This window comes from Octopus sinensis, linkage group LG2 (genome assembly GCF_006345805.1).
Source record: "Octopus sinensis linkage group LG2, ASM634580v1, whole genome shotgun sequence".
In the NCBI taxonomy this organism is placed as follows: Eukaryota; Metazoa; Mollusca; class Cephalopoda; order Octopoda; family Octopodidae; genus Octopus; species Octopus sinensis.
In genome coordinates, this window is record NC_042998.1 from 203,282,617 (window position 1) to 203,303,869 (window position 21,253).

Consider the following 21,253-nt stretch of genomic DNA (forward strand, 5'->3'; position numbering starts at 1 on the left):
CATATGCATGTGTATATATATACACACATGCATATATACATAAGTAGGTACACATGCATGTATTTATATACACATGCATGTATACATACGTACGTACAAATGCATGTATACATACACATGCATTTGTACGTACGTAAGTATGCATGTATATATATGTACATGCATATGTATGTATGCATGCATGCATGCATATATATATACATACATATGTACGTACGTATGTATGTATGTTTGCATGTATGTATGTATGTATGCATGTATATATATATACATATGTACGTACGTACGTATGTTTGTATATATATAAATATATACATATATACATATGTATGTATGTATATATATAAATGTATACATATGTATGTATATGTACATACACATCTATAGTACGCACTGTGGTCGATGCAATCGATGTAACCCTTTTGTCTGTCCCCTCCATGTTTAGCCCCTTGTGGGCAATAAAGAAATAATATAGAAACTGTAAAAAGTCCATGTGTGTGTGTGTGTATATATATATATAATATATATATATATACACTCTCATCTTGACATCATGTCATGGTTGTAAAGATGCCATTATGTCATACAACTGCTGTTATTCATTTCTAGTCTTTAATTAGAAAAATGTTTGGTCCTGGGGAAAACATTACCTTGCTTGGAAACAGGGGAAGGTTAGAGACAGGAAAGGCATCTTTCTGTAGAAAAGTCTGCCTCAACAAATTCTGTCCGAGTCACGCAAGCAGGGAAAAGCGAACATTAAAATGATGCTAATGAAGCGAAATGGTTTAAAAGAAATGTTAAAAGATTAAAAACAAATTTTTTTAATTCCTCCAGAGAGGAAGATTCTTTAAATATTTTATTTATTGTAATTCCGTCATTAACTCAAAAACAAAGACAAAAAAAAGAGACAAAATAAAATAAAATGTATAATTAATAATTTTAATTAAAATGTTTGAAAATTCACCACGGAAAATGGTGGGTGAGGATTGTTAATCACAGAATTTGCACATGGCATCCGACTAGGTTTTATTCATTTAAAACTTTTTCTTGCATTTAGAATGTTTGATATATTCTGGTTGTGTGTCTGCATTAGAGATCATTATTATTATTATTATTGATTTCAAATTTTGGCACAAGGCCAGCAATTTCAGAGGAAAGAGTAAGTCAATTCTTCAACCTCCCCCAATATTCAACTGGTACTTTTATTAGCAACCCTGAAAGGATGAAAGGCAATGCTGACCTCAGCAGAATTTGAACTCTGAACATAAAGATGAACAAAATGCCACAGCATTTTGCCTGGCATGCAACCGATTCTGCCAGCTTGCTGCCTTGAGACCACCATCATCATCATTATTATTATCATCCTTATTTTGGCGTTAGGAAGGGCATCCAGCTGTAGAAACACTGCCAGATCAGACTGGGCCTGGCGCAGCCTTCTGGCTTCCCAGACCCCAGTTGAACCATCCAACCCATGCTAGCATGGAAAACGGACATTAAACAATGATGATGATGATGATGATTATTATAGCAGTGGATTGGTCAAATCAATGGAGCACCAGAGAAAATGTCTTGTGCTGTTTCTACTGGTTTCTTTATGTTGCAAGATCAAATCCAGCTGAGGTCGACATAAAGTACCAGTCAAATACTGGGGTCGATGACACTAACAGCTCCTCTTCACAAAATTGTTGGCCATACGCCAAAATTAGAAGTAATAATAGAAATTGTTGTTGTTGCTGTTGTTGTCAGGATGCTTATTGTAGTGTTTGTCAGGTCTCATGTCTAATTGAGAAACATTCACCCCACCCCCGCTGCCTTCAATTATTCTAATGATCAATTAAGCCAGACTGTACATCTCCAAACCTTCTTGGTCGGCAGATTTTAATACTCAACTTCAAGTCTGTAGGCTCATTAAAATTAATGAACAGTCACTGGTCAGCACACTCGCATGCACACACACACCCACATACATACAATGTTACCAAGGTTCGCAAGATCTTCTAAGACGTTATTCTCTTGGTGTCCATGGTAACACAGATGACATTTATTCAGAAAAAGAAATTTGACCATTTTATTTTTATCTTTTTGTAAAGTTATTTAATCTTTCTGTTGTGTTGGTGTCTAATTAGTTTTAATTGCAATTAAGTTCTTCATAAAGTCAAAAGTGTTGCCATCAGGTTGCACGCTAATCAAGCGCCCTTCTGCAGTCTTCACTTGCAGGAAACCGTTCTCGTCCAAACCATTTATGTCGACTTCCAGATTGTTTTCGCATTCAAGACGAACTTTGGCTCCCCTGAAACACAAAAACAAAAAACAAACCTTTGAATATTTTAACCCTTTTGTTACTGCATTTATTTTGAGATATTCTGTGTTTCTTTCAATTAATTTAAATATAACAAAGAATTTAGTGAGATAACTTAGTTACCATTAAGTTAGTGTTAGGAACATAAATTGTGACTAAGGTTTGGTGGAAGATTTTAAATCAAAACTTATGAAAACAAGACATTTGTACTACAGAGCCAGAGGCAGTTTCAGCCAGGTTTTGAAAACAAGACATTTGTATTACAGAGCCAGAGGTGGTTTCAGCCAGGTTTTGAAAACAAGACATTTGTATTACAGAGCCAGAGGTGGTTTCAGCCAGGTTTTGAAAACAAGACATTTGTATTACAGAGCCAGAGGTGGTTTCAGCCAGGTTTTGAAAACAAGACATTTGTATTACAGAGCCAGAGGTGGTTTCAGCCAGGTTTTGAAAACAAGACATTTGTATTACAGAGCCAGAGGTGGTTTCAGCCAGGTTTTGAAAACAAGACATTTGTATTACAGAGCCAGAGGTGGTTTCAGCCAGGTTTTGAAAACAAGACATTTGTATTACAGAGCCAGAGGTGGTTTCAGCCAGGTTTTGAAAACAAGACATTTGTATTACAGAGCCAGAGGTGGTTTCAGCCAGGTTTTGAAAACAAGACATTTGTATTACAGAGCCAGAGGTGGTTTCAGCCAGGTTTTGAAAACAAGACATTTGTATTACAGAGCCAGAGGTGGTTTCAGCCAGGTTTTGAAAACAAGACATTTGTATTACAGAGCCAGAGGTGGTTTCAGCCAGGTTTTGAAAACAAGACATTTGTATTACAGAGCCAGAGGTGGTTTCAGCCAGGTTTTGAAAACAAGACATTTGTATTACAGAGCCAGAGGTGGTTTCAGCCAGGATGGTAACGAAACGGTTAAGAATTGTTTCTCTATTATATATTTTAACCCTTTTGTTACCTTATTTCTGTTGAGATGCTCTGTGTTTCTCTCAATTAATTTTAAATATAACAAAGAATTTCGTAAAATAACTTAGTCACAATTTATGTTCCTAACACTAGCTTAATGATAACTAAGGTTTGGAGGAAGATTTTAATTCAAAACTTATGAAAACAAGACATTTGTACTACAGAGCCAGAGCTGGTTGTGCTCTGCCACGGCTTGGCAACTGTTATTGGTGTGTTTGTGTCCCTCTGTAACTTAGCAGTTTGGCAAAAGAGACTGATAGAATACGTTCCAAGCATAAAAAATTTAAAAAAGGGCACTGGAGTTGATTCATTTGACTAAAACTTCAAAGCTGTGCTCCAGTATGGCCACAGACTGAAGCAAGTAGAAGATAACTGCACAATGTAACATTGCATTGTGCTCTTGGGAACACAGTTAGGGGTTTGGGTTTTGCCTCCAGAATAGTTAAGAGGGGCACAGGAGGGTGTAGGTGGAAGGGATTAACCAGGGCGGTGGTGGTGGTGGTGGTGGGGAAAATGGGGGTGAGGGCAGGTGGACAGGATAAAAACCCCAAAAGGGGATAAGGGAGGGCCTCAGCTCCCAGCCCTACCAATAACATCTATCTATTGTTTGTTTTTGCTTGGGTTCCTTTCATGTGGTGGAGGGGGTGGGGCGGAGGAGAAAAAGGGTTGGTAAGAGGGTGGAGGAGGCTGAAGTGAGAGAGGAGGTATTGAGGAAGGGGAGGTGAGGGTACATGCTGCTCTTTTTAAGTTCGTAACACAACTTCATTTGGTTGTGTGTGTCCCCCCCCCCATCCTTTGTAGGGGAGAGTAAATATATACAAAAGTAGGGTGCAAAGGAAAGAAAGAATGAGGTAATGAAGTGAGAGGGGGGGTGAAAAAATCCGAGAAAGAAGAATAGAGAAGGTAGGAGGGGATAAAGGAGTGGAAGGAGGAGGAGGATGAACAGAAGGTACAAGTGGGGGGGGGGTGAATTTCACTCCATTTCATTGTTTACTTGCTTCAGTCATTAGACTGCGGCCATGCTGGGGCACAGCCTTGAAGAATTTTTAGTCGAATGAATCGACCCCAGGATTTATTTTCTTTTTAAGCCTCAAACTTATTCAACTGGTTTCTGTCACCAAATTGCTAATTTACAGGGATGTAAACACACCAACACTGGTTACCAGGTGATGGTAGAGGACAAACACACATGTATATACACACACACACACATGTATATACACACACACACATGTATATACACACACATATGTATATATATATATATATATACACACACACATGTATGTATATACACACACATACAACAGGCTTCTTTCTGTTCCTGTCTACCAAATGTATGCAGAAGGCTTTGGTTGGCCCGAGGCTATAGTAGAAGTCACTTGGCCAAGGTGCCGTAGAATGGGACTGAACTAGGAACCATGTGGTTGGGAAGCAAGCTTCTTACCACACCTGCACCTCTAAAAAGTCTTGATCTCTTTAAATTCTCTTTGCCTGTAGAGGATGTCTTACAATTTACCAACGAAGAATTGAGACAAGCTTCATATAAGAATGTATCGTTGCTATTATGCAAAAGTGTCGTAAGTCCAAAACATTGCTTTTTCAGAAAACGAAAGAAATAGAGTCACCGTTGCATTTCTTTTTACATTAGCAACAGTTTCAGCTGAACAATAAATACTTTGTTGGCTGCATAAAATCATCACTCCATGCATCTATGATATTCTCAGTCAGAAATATTTTTGCAAAACTGTCATATGTGAGTCTTACCATTCTTTTGCAAAATGCTAAACTGTTGTACTACATCATCATCATCATTTAACGTCCGTTTTTCATGCTAGCATGGGTTGGACGGTTCGACCGGGGTCTGGGAAGCTAGGAGGAGGCTGCACCAGGCTCCAGTCTGATCTGGCAGTGTTTCCACAGCTGGATGCCCTTCCTAACGCCAACAACTCTATGAGTGTAGTGGGTGTTTTTTACGTGCCACCAGCACAGGGGCCAGAGCAGGCTGGCAAAAGGCCACGATCGGTTGGTGCTTTACGTGTCATCGATACGAATGCCAGTCAGGCGGTGCTGGCATCTGCCATGTTCGGACGGTGCTTTTTACATGCCACAGGCACAGGGGCCAGAGCAAGCTGGCAAACGGCCATGATCGGTTGGTGCTTTACATGTCACCAACACAGACGCCAGTCAGGCGGTGCTGGCATCTGCCATGTTCGGACGGTGCTTTTTACGTGTCACTGGCATGGGTGTCTTAATTACAATTTGATGATTTTCATATCTTGGCATCTGAAGCAGCTGGAGATACGATACTTTGACCAAAAGAACTGGCCCCAAAAAAGCAAAATTAAATATTGAAAAAATTGCATTTGGCCAAATTTGGACATACGACAGTTTAACATAATAGCAACGATATATATATACACACAAATTTATGTGCAACTGAAGCAGTGTTAGTTTAAAACATCAATCTGTGTAGCATAATAAAAGCACAATCGTTGAAAGCCTGATATATGGTGATATTAGTCTTCAGATAGAATCTCTAATGGATGTACATTGGTAAATAACACAAAACTATATCAGAAGTAGACGTAAACGGTCCAGCGGTGGTGGTCGTGGTGGTATGGCTAGACATACATTTCTGCCTCTTTGGGCTTTGTCAGTAGCTTGCACTCACTGGCAACGACATGCTATGACAAAATCTGTCCTCAATGATACAGGAAAACAGCAATGTTATATATATTAGTCGAGATGAATTCCCTCTAACGATGTAATGTAATGGGTATACATCTGACCATTGCAACCCACACTGGACGTTGCCACAACAACTAGGTTCTTACCATTCTACATATAAAGTCTTCTTCATTCCTTACCTTCCTTTCCTTCTTATTTCAGTTGCCCCTATTCTTGTGTATGTATGTGTGTATATTGGAAGGTTTGGAGATGATGTACAGGTATTACATATTAGAAGAAATGAGGTACTCAGAAATCTGGATGGTTTTCTGTTTACAGATATTTATTTGTATGTTACATGTTTTTATATATCATATATTAGCACTTTCGTGTGTGAATGTATACATATGTGTGTGTGTATATATATATATATATATATATATATATATATATTTTATTTTATAGAAGGAGCTTCTATTTACTGTGGTTAACCCCGACTCAACCCGGGACCTACATATATACATATATATATATATACATATCTATGTTTGTGTGAGTGTATACATGTATATGTCTATATATATATATAGTTAATCAAATAGATCCTTTGAAAATAAAGAGTAACTGGATTTCAGATAAGTGCTCTGAATATGAGAAATGTCTAAAACCTTGAAGAGATATTTAGAGATTCAATTAGAGCGATTATGTATTCGAGAGTAAAAAGTAGGGAAAAATTACATCATAAAATCGCAGTAGAGATACGTCCATAATACAAACAATATTGTATTAATAAATGAATAGATAAAGCACAGCTATGGTCATTAAAAAAGATTTGAGAGATCTTACGATCATTTCATGTCTATACAACCTTTAGGAATGAAATCCAAAGTTGATAACCATTATTAGGAAATATATCCACTCATTTAAACAACACCTTTATCACACGATTTTAAATAGCATTTCCATCATTCGATTTACTACACTGAAATTCATCCTTTTCTCTAACGAGTGGATATATTTCCTAATCATGGTTATCAACTTTGGATTTCATTTCTAAAGGTTGTATGATTCATGAAACGATCGTAAGATCTCGTCAAGTCTTTTTAAATAATCATAGTTATACTTTATCTAGTTATTTATTAATACAATATTGTTTATATTGTGGACGTATCTCTCTACACTGTGATTTTTATGATATAATTTTTCCTACTTTTACTCTGTAATATAATGTATAAGTCTATATATATAAATAAATGGAGTTTAAGGTAGGTGTAATTCAAATACTTTTACTTCCGACATGTTTGGAAGATATCACTGGTATTATTCCAAAGGAATAAAATGGTGTAGAACAATGTCATCATCTCTTCAGGGAAGTGAAGAAATGAAACTCGTCATTAAGACATTTTAAAAGAAAATGAAGGATATATCTAGTGATTAACTGAACGCTATTAATATTGTTTGAACAAAATGTTATATGATATAACGTCAGAGTTAGCCTATAAAAAGAGGAGGGATAAATTAAGGAAAAGCTAAATAAATGAGAAGTATATGACTATATGTATGTTAAATAAAACTTTATAGACTAGGAAAATATATTTTTTTGGTGAATATCTATATATATAAAAGTGAGGTTGTGTGCTGTCTGTCTCCTAAGATTTAGATTCCTAACTACTCCCACATTTTGCGGTGCAGTTTAACCAAATCTGTGTATCTTATAGTCGTGATTCATATCGAGCCGTTCTGGGTATTAGCGCGCGTCTACGATGAGTCTATGATTTAAAAAAAAATTTACCATAATTTTTTTTCCATTTTAATGCATTTTTTTCGCTATTATATAAGGGAAGTAACTCTCTAAAAATATCTACGATGAGTCAACGATTTAAAAAAAAAAATTTACCATCATTTTTTTTCCATTTTTAATGCATTTTTTTGCTATAACTCTCTAAAAATGCTTATATAGTTATTTCCCTTACAAACCCGAGCAACGCCGGGCGATACTGCTAGTATATATATAAAAAGAAAATTAATGTTTCTGCTAATAGCACCAAGTCATCAGTGTTGGTCACATTTAGAAAACATCCGCTTAGAAACTCTTACAAAGCAGACACTGCCATCCTCTGGCTCATCAGATTCTGTCTGAAGAGAAGACAAATGTTAAATGATGATGAGGATGGGGGGATGCAGGTGTGACTGTGAGGTTGAGAATTTCACTTTGCAAACATGTGGCTTTCAGTTTGATTCCAATAAACTTAGGTTGACCAATGCCATGTGAGTGAATTTGATCGACAGAAACTGCAGGAAGCCTATGCATATACATACCGATGCCAGTGCCGCCTCGATGTCAGCGCCGCCTTGGCTGGCTTCCGTGCCGGTGGCACGTTAAAAGCACCAACCGATCGTGGCCGATGCCAGACCCCCCTGGCACCTGTGCAGGTGGCACGTAAAAAGCACCCACTACACTCGCGGAGTGGTTGGCGTTAGGAAGGGCATCCAGCTGTAGAAACACTGCCAGATTTGACTGGCCTGGTGCAGCCTTCGGGCTCCTCAGACCCCAGTTGAACCGTCCAACCCATGCTAGCATGGAAAGCGGACGTTAAATGATGATGATGATGATGATGATTCAGGTCACTGCCTGGAATTAAACTTGGAATGTTGGGGTTAGTAGCCTGCGCTCTTAACCACTATGCCATATGCCTGTGAGCATATGGTGTAATGGTTATCCGTCAAATGTAAATAATTCCTCATCTCTTAAATATAGAACTATATGAAAGAATTTGTTCCACGCACCTGTGTAACCAGTATTGGTAGTAGAGCTGCTGGAAATCTTCATGACCTTTGGTATTGAATCGACCAATCAGTTCTTCTATGATGGTCACAGTTCGAGCAATCAGCTGGTCTTTATTCAGCGGTGCCAGATGTTTACCATTCTCAATGTTGTACTCGTGTATCAAATCGTTGATGCAAAATGTGGGTTTGCTGTTCTCCACATTGAAACCACAACCTGCGAAAAAAAAATTTAAAATCCGTTGTTAAATATAAATTTCTGGAAGTTTATGAAATAAATTAAATATCAAAAGATGTAGGCATGGAGCTGTGAGCTTAAGATGTCCACTTGAAACAGCATAGTTCCGGGTTCAGTCCCACTGAGTGGCACCTTGGGCAAGTGTCTTCTGCTATAGCCTTGGGCTGACCAAAGCTTTGTGAGTGAATATGGTTGAAGGAAACTGTGTGGAAGCCTGTGCCAGTGCTGCTTTGATGTAAGCTAGTGGCACGTAAAGAACACCGAATCCACACTCTGTGAAGTGGTTGGTATTGGGAAGGGAATCCAGCCAGAGGAACCATGCCAAAACAGACAACTGGAGTCTGGACAACTTCCTGGCTGGTCATCAGCATCATCATCATCAATTAATGTCTGTTGTCCATGCTGGCATGAGTTGGACGGTTTGACCAGGACTGGTAAGCTGGAAGGCTGCACCAGACTCCATTCTGATTTGGTATGGATTTCTGTGATTGGATGCCCTTCCTAACGCCAGCCATTCTGGGAGTGTAAAGGGTGCTTTTACGTGCCATTTGCATGGCACCAGTATCTGCCACAACTGCGATTCTGCTCGGCTTGATGGGTCTTCTTCTCAAGCATGATATGATACCAAAGGTCTTGGTCATTGCCTCCATAAGGCCCAACACTTGAAAGGAACTCAGCCACTTTGTCTCCATGAGATCCAGCTCCTGTCAAATCATCCAACTCATGACAGCATGGAAAACAGATGTTAAACATCATCAATGATATACAAGTGTGTGTGTGTGTGTGTGAGAGAGAAGGCACATGGCTTAGTGATTAGTGTTCTGGTGGCACATTGTGCCATTGAGTAAGATGCCTTATTTCGCATTGCTCCAGTCCACTCAGATGGCAAAACAGGAGTTGCGCCTGCAATTCAAAGGGGCCAGCCATGTAACATTGTGTCATGCTGAATCTCCCTGAGAACTACGTAAAGGGTACATGTATCTGTGGAATGCTCAGCCACTTGCATGTTAATTTCATGAGCAGGCTGTTCCCCTGATCAGATCAACTGGAACCCTCATCGTACCAGTTATATGTGTGTCTGGGTCTATTTGTTCCTCGTACACACACCACTTGATAAACGGTGTTGGTTTGTTTATGTTCCAGTAACTTAGACATCCAGCAAAACAAACCAACCAAAAGAACAAATACCATGCATAAAAAAAGAAAAATAAGGCCTGGAGTTAATTTGTTTGGTTGAACCGTTTGAGGTGGTGCTCCAGAATGACCTCAGCCCAACAAATGAAACAAAAGAAGAGATAGCATTTGTAAAGTGCAATTTAACCTCAAAACCCATATTGCAACAAAGAACCCGTATTTAGAACTCTATGAGTATTTCTATTCATGGATTGTCTACATTACATATTGGTTTCTAAGATCCTCTCCAGAACACTCCAGCCTGGATTTAATAACAATCTCAGAAACAGTCTCTCGTTAGAAAATTACTATTTTAAAATCTAACGACGAGAGATATTCGGCAACAGTACTTAGGAGTAAAGACTGTTTGCCAATATAACATGGCAGTCCTGGTTTAGGACTCATGTCGCTGTAATTTAGCCCCGGGAGACATTGTCTCCACCTGGCTATACGACAGGATTTGCGTCCTATTATATATATATTTTTTATATATAATAGGACACAGATCGTGTCATATAGCAAAGTGGAGACGATGTTTCTTGGGGTTAAATTACAGCAACATTCATCCTAAACCAGGACTGCCATGTTATGTTGGCAAACAGTCTTTACTCTAGTCTCTTACTCTTTTGCTTGTTTCAGGCATTTGACTGCGGCCATGCTGGAGCACCACCTTTAGTCGAGCAAATTGACCCCGGGACTTATTCTTTGTAAGCCCAGTACTTATTCTATCAGTCTCTTTTGCCGAACCGCTAAGTGACGGGGACATAAACACACCAGCATCGGTTGTCAAGCGATGGTGGGGGGACAAACACAGACACACAAACACACATACATATATATATACATATATACATGATGGGCTTCTTTCAGTTTCCGTCTACCAAATCCACTCACAAGGCATTGGTCGGCCCAGGGCTATAGCAGAAGACACTTGCCCAAAGTGCCACGCAGTGGGACTGAACCCGGAACCATGTGGTTGGTAAGCAAGCTACTTACCACACAGCCACTCCTGCGCCTACACTCTTGTGTATTATTTATTTTCTAAAATAAATTTAAAATGTTTTTTTTAGAAATTTCCATCTTACCTTCTTCTGATGGGTGTTGGCAGTTAAAAAGGACGAAACCAGAAACAAAATGAAACGCATAGGGTTTAGGTTCATTGATTTCATTATACAAACGGAGGAAATAATTAACCAAAAAATCGGGATATAGATTTAATCCTCTGCTGGATTTAACACCAGCAGAGGGCCTCCTTTAGGTATCTTTAACCCTTTCATGTTTAAACTGGCCAAATCCAGCCTCTCACACCTACCCTACAATGTCATTCTAAAAATAGTCGGTGTGTGGTAAGTAGCTTGCTGGCCAACAACATGGTTCTGGGTTTAGTCCCACTGTGTGGCACCTTGGGCAAGTGTCTTCTACTATAGCCTTGGGCTGACCAAAACCTTGTGAGTGGATTTAGTAGATGGAAACTGAAGGAAGCCTGTCGTATATATGTATATGTGTTTGCCCTCCACCCCCACCCCAACATCGCTCGGCAACCGATGCTGGTGTGTTTACGTCCCCATAACTTAGCAGTTCGGCAAAAGAGACTGATAGAATAAGTACTAGGCTTACAAAGAATAAGTCCTGGGGTCGATTTGTTTGACTTAAAGGTGCTCCAGCATGGCCACAGTCAGATGACTGAAACAAGTAAAAGAATAAAAGAATGTCAGGAAAATTTCAATGCAATGAAATAATTCCTGATTACACTCTTGGAGTGGTTGGCATTAGGAAGGGCATCAAGCCATAGAAACCATGCTGAAACAGACTGGAGTCTGGTGCAGCCATCCAGCCTTGCCAGCCCAGTCAAACCATCCCACCAATTCTTGCATTCATCCTCCTCCTCATCATTTAACGCTCGTTGTCCATGCTAATAAGCAGCACATTTAACAGAATGGTCGGAATGCTACAGGGTTATAATAATAATAATATAATAATAATAATAATAAAATATTGTGTACAGTGCTCAGGTGCTCAACAACTCATCTAAAGTGTATGTAAAGTACGTAGGGTAATGTACAAGCGTCAGGAGAAGGACAGTGCATGAGTCATGACATACACATATGTGTATGAGTATGGAAGGGGGACAATCAGGTGTGGTTTCGGCGGATTTCGGAAAGCATGAGGGCCTTAAAGGATGCAGTGTCATGGCAGTCAACAACTGACGCAGGCAGGTTGTTCCATGCTTCAGCAACTCTGAGCGTGAAAAATGTTTCCGAAAGTCATGGGTGCTGTGCTGTTTTCTGACTTTGTAGGCATGTCCACGTGTGTTAGACACATGGAGATCAAAAAGGTGTTAAGCCCTGTTAATACCCACTCGAGACTGCCTCTGGTTCTAGGATACAAACTTCATGTTTATAATGAACTAAATTAAAAATACCTTAATTAATTGGAACAAAGGCGGTGATTTAAATAGAAATAAAGCAACACAAGTTAGAAACTCCTGTAGAGTTGTAGATTCATCTCATCCCCTCAGGAGCCCTAAAAGGGGTCAAAGACATTATCCTCTCTCTTCTAGTTTAATCCACAAGATCTGATCCAAGAATAAATGTAAAAGGACATTTCTCTAGGCGTGGCTGTGGGGCAACGAGTTTGCTTCCCAACCACATGGTTCTGGGTTCAGTCCCACTGCATCACACCTTGAGCAAGTGTCTCAAATGTTACCCTCAGCCTTGTAAGAGGATTTGGCAGATGGAAACTGTAAGAAGCCCACTTTGCGTGTGTATTTACATCCTCGTAACTTAGCAGTCCAGCGAAAGAGATCAATGGAATAAATACCAGGCTTAAAAAATAAGTCCTGGGGTTGATTCATTGACTAAAAATTCTTCAAGGCAGTGCCCCAGCATGGCCACAATCTGATGACTGAAACAAGTAAAATGATAAAAGATGTGTGAATGTGTATCATATGCATCCGTGTGTGTGTGTGTGTGTGTATTAGTGTAACTGTGAGTGTTTGCGTGTGTGTAACCCAGAAACACGGTTGTTTTTTCTCCCCATTGTCTGTAAAAAACAACAACAAACAAATAATTGCTCTATTTTGAGGGGTCACTAAAACGACTGAAAGACTAAACATCTACATTATTGTTTTTCGAATCACAACGTAAATTAAAAGTCAGTGGAGCGTATCTCATATGTGAAAAGGTGAATTAGAGTTTTTGGTGTTTTCTCTCATCAAAAGGTAATTCATTTCTCCATTTTCTCTGTTGATATCAAAATGTGATTATCCGTTGATTCTTTGATGACAGAATCGGTGTAGAAATATCTACAGATAAATAGGGAAGGTGGGGGTGTCTTTGTTACTCCATTGCTCTTTCTCTCTCTCTCTCTCTCTCTCTCTGGGTTTCTGCATCTGTGTGTGTCTGTGCTGCTCTGACCCTCTCTCTCTTTTTTTCTGGTTGTATATTGAAAAAATTCATTTCTAAACCACATGGTTCCAGGTTCAATCCCATACTGTGGGCACCATAGGCATTTGTCAGGTCTTTGCAGTCACAGCATATCTTAGACGTCTCGGTCTTTCGTCATTGACTCTGTGAGGCCCAACATGCCACCGGCACGGGTACAACAACTACAATATCCATTTGATTTTTATTTGATGTTGATGTACTTGATTCAATAGGTCTCCTCAAGCACAGCAGGTCATCCTACGATCCAAGGTAAGCACAGCAGGCCGTCCTGCAATCCAAGGCACTTTGGATGGGCTGGGGCTGCTATGTGAAGCTGGTGCAGGAAACAGCCATGAACTCGCGTTATTTGTCAGGTCTTCATAGTCACAGCATATCTCCAGGGGTCTCAGTCTTTCATCATTGCCTCTATGCAGCCCAACATTCGAAGATCATGTTTGACTACCTCATCCCATGTCTTCCTGGGTCTCCCTCTACCGCAGATTCCTTCCACTGTTTGGGAGTGGCACTTCTTCACACATCTCTCCTCATCCATTCGTAGTACATGACCATAGCAACGCAAACGTCTCTCCTGCATGCCACATCCGATGCTTCTTATGCCCAACATTTCTCTCAGGGTGCTTACACTCTGTCATGCATGCACACTGACAATACTCATCTAGCGGATCATGCCAGCTTCATTTCTTTCAAGCCTACGATTGTCCTCCGCAGTCACAGCCCATGTTTCACTGCTGTGAAGCATGTCAGTTCACACACATGCATCATACAGTCTACCTTTCACTCTGAGCGAGAGACCCTTTGTCACCAGTAGGGGTAGGAGCTTTCTAAACTTTGCCCAGGCTATTCTTATTCTAGTGGTAACACTCTCTGAGCATCCACTCCCACTACTAATTTGGTCACCTAGGTAGCGGAAACTATCAACTACTAGTTTCTTCCCCTGGATAGATATATAATGTGTAAGTATGTGTGTGTGTGTGTATATATATATATATATACACTCATGTATATATACTAACACACATATTGATTGTGTGTATGTTGTGTATGTATGTATATATATATATACACACACACACATATCCATAGTGTGTGAGGATGGGGTGATAATCTTTTTTAAAGGATTAACAAGAACACTGTTCAATATATTTATATATTCTACTAATATAAAACTTATATTGAATTTTCCTTTCATTATCTTGTAAACACACATAACCATTAGTATTAATACAAAGCCCTATATTAGATATTTTTCTTTATATAAATATATATATATTTACACACACACATACAAGCATGCATAATATATGTACACACACACATGTATATATAAGTATGTATACATATATATATATATATATATGTGTGTGTATAAGCAAAAATAATAATTCAGAAACATAATTTGCTAAAACAAAAGTGAAAGTAAAAAAACTGATAATGAAAAGAAAAAGCAAAATCTATTTCAGTAATTAGAATAAGGAAAATTGAAATTAAAAGGGGGGGGAGCAGGGAGGCAAGTAGGTGACAAGGGTCAGGAAGAGGGGATAGATATACAGAGCTGTATTAGAAGTGGCTGATGGGGACAGTGTGAGCGGGGGCCAGATAGGGGGTGGCAATATCGATGATAAAGAAAGGAGAGGAAGGACGGAGCTGGGAGTTAGGGGATTCGGGGCACACGTGCAAGCATATACAACACACACACACACACATACGTGCGTGTTTCTTGCTAAAGGCACCAATAATGCAGAAAAACAAAAGTTAATTTTCAATACTATTTGATAGTAACAATACTCCTTTCTACTATGGGTACAAGGTTTGAAATTTTGAGGGATTGGGTCCCTAGTCGATTACATCAACCCCAGTGTTTCACTGGTACTTAGTTTACTGAGCCTGATAGGATGAAAAGCAAAGTTGATTCTGGTGGAATTTGAACCCAGAATCTAAGAATGGAAGAAAATGTCAGTCAGCATTTTTTCCAGCAGAATAACCACTCAACCAACTTATAATAAGTCAAATGTTTTTGACTTATACACAAACAATCACACACACACACACACACACACACACACACTCAAATATTGAGACACACACGTTCACAAACTCACTCAAATATAGAGACACACACATACGCAAACTCACTCAAATATAGACACACACACAAACTCACTCAAATATAGAGACACACACACACACACTCAAATATAGACACACACACAAACTCACTCAAATATAGAGACATACACACACACAAATATAGAGACACACACACACACAAACTCACTCAAAATATAGAGACACACACAAACTCAAATGTAGAGCCACACACACACACACCACTAATAATAATAATAATAATAATACGGCAGTGCTTGTGTGTTTGGTGCCGGCATCGATATATGTCTGTATGTGTGGCGGGTGGGGGGAAGGTTAAGTGAACGCCGGAGACAGAAATGCCGTCAGGAAGTAGTTTCCAAGTGAGAACGCCAACCGAAATCAGTTGCAGAAAAATGCAGAGGCATGATGGCAGAATATTGGAGAAGAATCAAGCATGGAACATTCAGGAATGTTTATTGTTTACCAAGTGTTTCTTTTGTCTTTTGTTGGTTTCATCAACCATGCGGGGTTGTTTTTTTTTATTTATATATATATATAAATATATATATATATTTTTTATATATTATTTTGGTGTCTTTTTGTTAATAATTTTATTTGTTCATCAAATTTCAATAAACAAAAACAAAGAAAAAAAAGGTAAAAAAACCCCCCCCACCTTAAACAAATTTATAAAAGCAAAAAACAAAGAAAAAAATAAATTGAAAAGCTGAGATCAGGGTAGGCAGAAAGGATAAGTATGAGGGGTGGTGGTGATGGTGAGAGGACGTGGTGTGTATATATGTATATATAATGTGGAGGTAGGAGGTAAAGTTTGGGAGGAAGAATACAGTAATGGTAGGGGAGGTGGGTGGTGGTGGATGCTGAAAACTAAACAAAAAAATGGAAAAAATAAATGAAAGTAAAATAAGAAAAAAAAAACTGGAAAAAATTGATTATAAGGGATTTTGAGAAATATTATGATACAGAATGGATGGTGAGAGTGACGTGAACATTAATATAAGTGGTTAGTAAAATATTAATTATATATATTTAACAAATACATATTAAAAGAAAAACAGAAAAAAAATATATATAAAGGATTAATAAACAAAACTGTTTTGCATTTCTCATTCAATTAGAAGCAAATCTGTTATGGCAATCAGTTACAGCTTCTTCATCATCATCATCATCATTGTTTAACGTCCTTTTTCCATGTTGGCATGGGTTGGATGGTTCTACCGGGGTCTGGGAAGCCAGGAGGCTGCACCAGGCCAGTCATATCTGGCGGTGTTTCTACAGCTGGATGCCCTTCCTAACGCCAACCACTCCGTGAGTGTAGTGGGTGCTTTTTACGTGCCACCAGCACAGGTGCCAGGGGAGGCTGGCAACTGCCACGATCGGTTGGTGCGTTTTACGTGCCACCGGCACACAAGCCAGTCAAGGCGGCGCTGGCATCGGCCATGTACGGATGGTGCTTTTTACGTGCCAGGGGAGGCTGGCAACTGCCACGATCGGTTGGTGCGTTTTACATGCCACTGGCACACAAGCCAGTCAAGGCGGCGCTGGCATCGGCCATGTACGGATGGTGCTTTTTATGTGCCACCGGCACAGGTGCCAGTGGAGGAGCTTATGGGGGAAAACACACACACATCTGGCAGTCGATTGGTTACAACAATGAGGGTTCCAGTTGATCTGATCAACAGAACAAACTACCCATGAGATTAATGAGCAAGTGGCTGAGTACTCCACAGACATGTGTATCCTGTAACGTAGTTCTCAGGAAGATTCAGCGTAACACAGAAAGGGACAAGGCTGGCCCCTTTTGAATTACAGGTTCTATGTGTTTTTTGACAGGTGTAGTAAAGTGTCTCGCTGAAGGACACAGTGTGCTGCTGGGAATTGAACTCACAGCTTTACGATCAGGAGTTGAATACCCTGGCCACAAAACCAGACATCTTCACAGGAGAAAAATAATAGTATATATTTCTTTACTACCCACAAGGGGCTAAACACAGAGGGGACATAATACATAATGTTCCCTTTGTGAGACAAACAAGCACAGACAAACGGACTAAGTCGATTACATCGACAGCAGTGCGTAACTGGTACATAATTTATCGACCCCGAAAGGATGAAAGGCAAAGTCGACTTCGGTGGAATTTGAACTTGGAATGTAACGGCAAACGAAATACGGCTACGCATTTCACCTGGCGTCCTAACGTTTCTGCCAGCTCACCACCTTGACATGAGGAAAATAATCTTTATATATAACGAACGAGGTTTAAATAAGCACAAGAAAAGGTAAATCACACCCAGCTGCACACAAATATACAGCTGTAAGATAATAACTCCACACAAATACTGTAAATCCTCGAGTATAATCCGCCCTCGAGTATAATCCGCCCTCGAGTATAATCCGCAGGGGATTTTTAGGGGGCTGTACTGCTGAAAAATCTAAACCTTGTGTGTAATACGCACCCCTTCTCTAACTTGAGTCAAAGAGGTCTATATAACGTCCTTGGTTTGTAAAAATGTATATGGCAACGTCCTTTATTATTATTGTATATATAACATAATGCAAACGTGTAGCTTTTTTGTGCATTTTGTTTGCAGAAAATAAAGAAATAACAGTAATAACGTTTAATAAATGTTGCTTACTGCAAGTTATGGACTTCATTGCTTTCAGGCTTAGCTTAAGGTATTTTCGCACCTGACATCACAAAATGCGTCTGAATAAACATTGCCGGACAGCAATAGAGACTCAGACATTGCTTAGAAAATATTTTTCATTTTTAACCTCGTATATAATACGCACTAAGGATTTTGACCTTTAAATTTTGGGAAAAAAATGTGGATTATTCTCGAGGATTTACGGTACATATACACAAACTTTCATATCTGCACATGCCCAAAATATATTATACACCTTGATGATTTTGGTAAACACTACTTTAAAATTAGATTTGATTTTAATTTTGATTATGCACCATAATTATGTAATTATACATTAGATGATGTTTATCCTAATGAAACAGCTGTTGAGCACAAAGTTAATACTTTGTAGAAATTTACTGGAATTTGTGGAGATGGCAAATCTCTTTCTTTTGCAGAATATTCTCCCCCCCTCTCTCTCTCTTTCTCAACAACTTTCTTTCCCATATGGCACATCCTCCTCCACCCACCTCTATACTTCTTATACTATCACCACTGTTCCCTGAAGCAGGTCCTCTCTCCCTAACTCTTCCCCCATCTTCGCCCTCTTACTGAGGTAGCCGAAAATCTCAACAGTAATTTGGCTACTTCTGTCCCTTTATCATGCTCTAATTTCTTGGTCCCACTCCCTTTTCTCAGCTGAGAGATCCTTCTCTTGTGAGCTCATGAGTGATGGTGCCACATAAAAAGCACCTGTGCTGGCACCATGTAAAAAGATCCCATGTCGGTGCCACATTAAGAGCACCCAGTACATTCTGTAAAGTGATCGACATTAGGAAGGGCTTCCAGCTGTAGAAACCATGCCAAAACAGACAATTGGAACCTGTTACCGTTCTCTGGCTGGTTCAGCTCCTGCCAAACCAGCCGACCCATGCCAGCATGGAAAACAGACGTTAAATGAGGAGGATTTTATAAATTTGCTGTTTCACAAGTGAGTGCATCCTTATTGTGTGCGCGGCTGGCAACAAAGTAAAGTTTATTGCAAATACAAAGACAATGTATTATATTGAATACTATTAAATAACAACAACAACAACAACACAACCTGCAACTTTATCACAAACAATATTGATAAACACATCACTGAACTGGTCATAACAAAAGACAAATGACTTCACACACGAATCATAAAAATGAAAAATAAATACTTCAGACACAAACTGAAACTTTAAACAGATGATGACCAGCAGCATCATCATCATCATCATCATCAATTCAATGTTTCATACTTTTACAGAGGTTGGACAGAAATTCATTCATTTGAATTTCCACTAGATGGATGCTCTTGTCATCACCAACCCTCACATGTTTCCTCAGTTAAGGCAATATTTCTTCTAGTCTTTCAAACATGAACAGTACAATGGCTGGACATGTTTCCACATATTGCAAATAACATTGCTTTTTATGGTGGTGACAGTAATTATATAATTAGCACATGGTGTCAAGCCAAGGTATGGAGAGATGAACACACAGATGTATATACGAATGGATCAGGACACACATACCACACCTGAGTGTTTTTTTAGCTTTTCCTTTTCAACATTTCCTCTCTCTCTCACTCCTATGTCTTGTTCTGATGAAGGACTAACATCCAAAACGTTAAGGCTTTTTCCCTTCCCTCTTTTAAGTATCAAACTAATACAATGTGTTAAAACTTGACTTTTGAGAGCTTTTCTTCTTTGTTTCTTTCTTTTATAATCTATGTGTATACATGCACATAGGTACATATATATGTATATACATAGGTATATACATGTGTATACATAGGTATACATTGGTATGTACATATATATTTCATAGGCCTAAATAAATGTATGTGTGTGTATAGTATAATGTGCAGGCATGGTTGTATGGTTAAGAAGGTTGCTTCTCAACTATGTGGTTCCAGGTTCAGTCCCACTGTATAGCATCTTGGGTATGTCTTCCACTATAGCCCTTGGCCAACAAAAGCCTTTTGAGAGAATTTGGTAGAGAGAAACTGAAAGAAGCCCATCATGTGTGTGTGTGTGTGTGTATGCATATGTATATATATATATATATATATATATATATATATATATATATATATATATATATATATATGTATATGCACATATGGGTTTGAATGTATATATGCATGTATATCTATGTATGTGTGTGGATATATATGTTTGTGTGTGTGTATGTACATATGGATACATGTTTATACATTTTTTGTATGTGCATGCACACACACACACAGACACACACATATATATGTATGAATGTATACAATGGTAAAATGTATGGGGGAGGGTGCAGAAATGTTAAGGGGGGTGGGTGAGTTCAATAGATAAACATATCCAGTTGAAAAGGTTGTGAGTTTTATTGAAAGGGAAAACGGGCCAATGATCAGAAAAGCCGGCAGAAGGACGGCCATGATGGTGACGGTGGTGATGGTCATGGTGATGGCCACTGAAGTGTAGGGATGTCTTTTACATGCATCTACATGAGTGTATGTGTGTATGTGTATGTGTGTATGTGTGTGTATATGAAGGGGGACATGTAGTTGATGTGACAGTATTGTTGTCTTTGTTGATATTGATGTAGTTATGGAATTTCCACAGACCCTACCCCTCTCTCTCTCCTTTCCTTTGCTCCTCACTCTCTCGCAAACAGATACTGAAACACAGACAATGAAATAAATACACACACACACACAAAAACCCATAAAATATACCATATATATGTATGTATATATATATATATATATATGCATACATGGAGACACACAAGAACAAATATATACACTCTGAAATGGACACAAACAGCGAAACATACACATATGAAAGTTTGTACATGTGCACTTATATATATACACACATCCATGCATAGTAAAGCACATGTGTACACGTGCA

General features: G+C 39.0%; 1 protein-coding gene across 1 annotated transcript in view; it reads right to left on the bottom strand.

The window, feature by feature from the left end:
• Nucleotides 1-2,066: 2,066 nt before the first annotated feature.
• Nucleotides 2,067-21,253, bottom strand: part of LOC115232536 (biotin--protein ligase) — a 121,964-nt gene continuing 102,777 nt past the window's right edge. The window contains exons 11-12 of the mRNA XM_029802475.2: nucleotides 8,724-8,937; nucleotides 2,067-2,290 (exon numbers count right to left, since the gene is read on the bottom strand). Of these exons, the coding sequence (XP_029658335.1) occupies nucleotides 2,119-2,290; nucleotides 8,724-8,937 (386 nt within the window). The 3' untranslated portion in view covers nucleotides 2,067-2,118. The remainder of the gene's footprint in view (nucleotides 2,291-8,723; nucleotides 8,938-21,253) is intronic.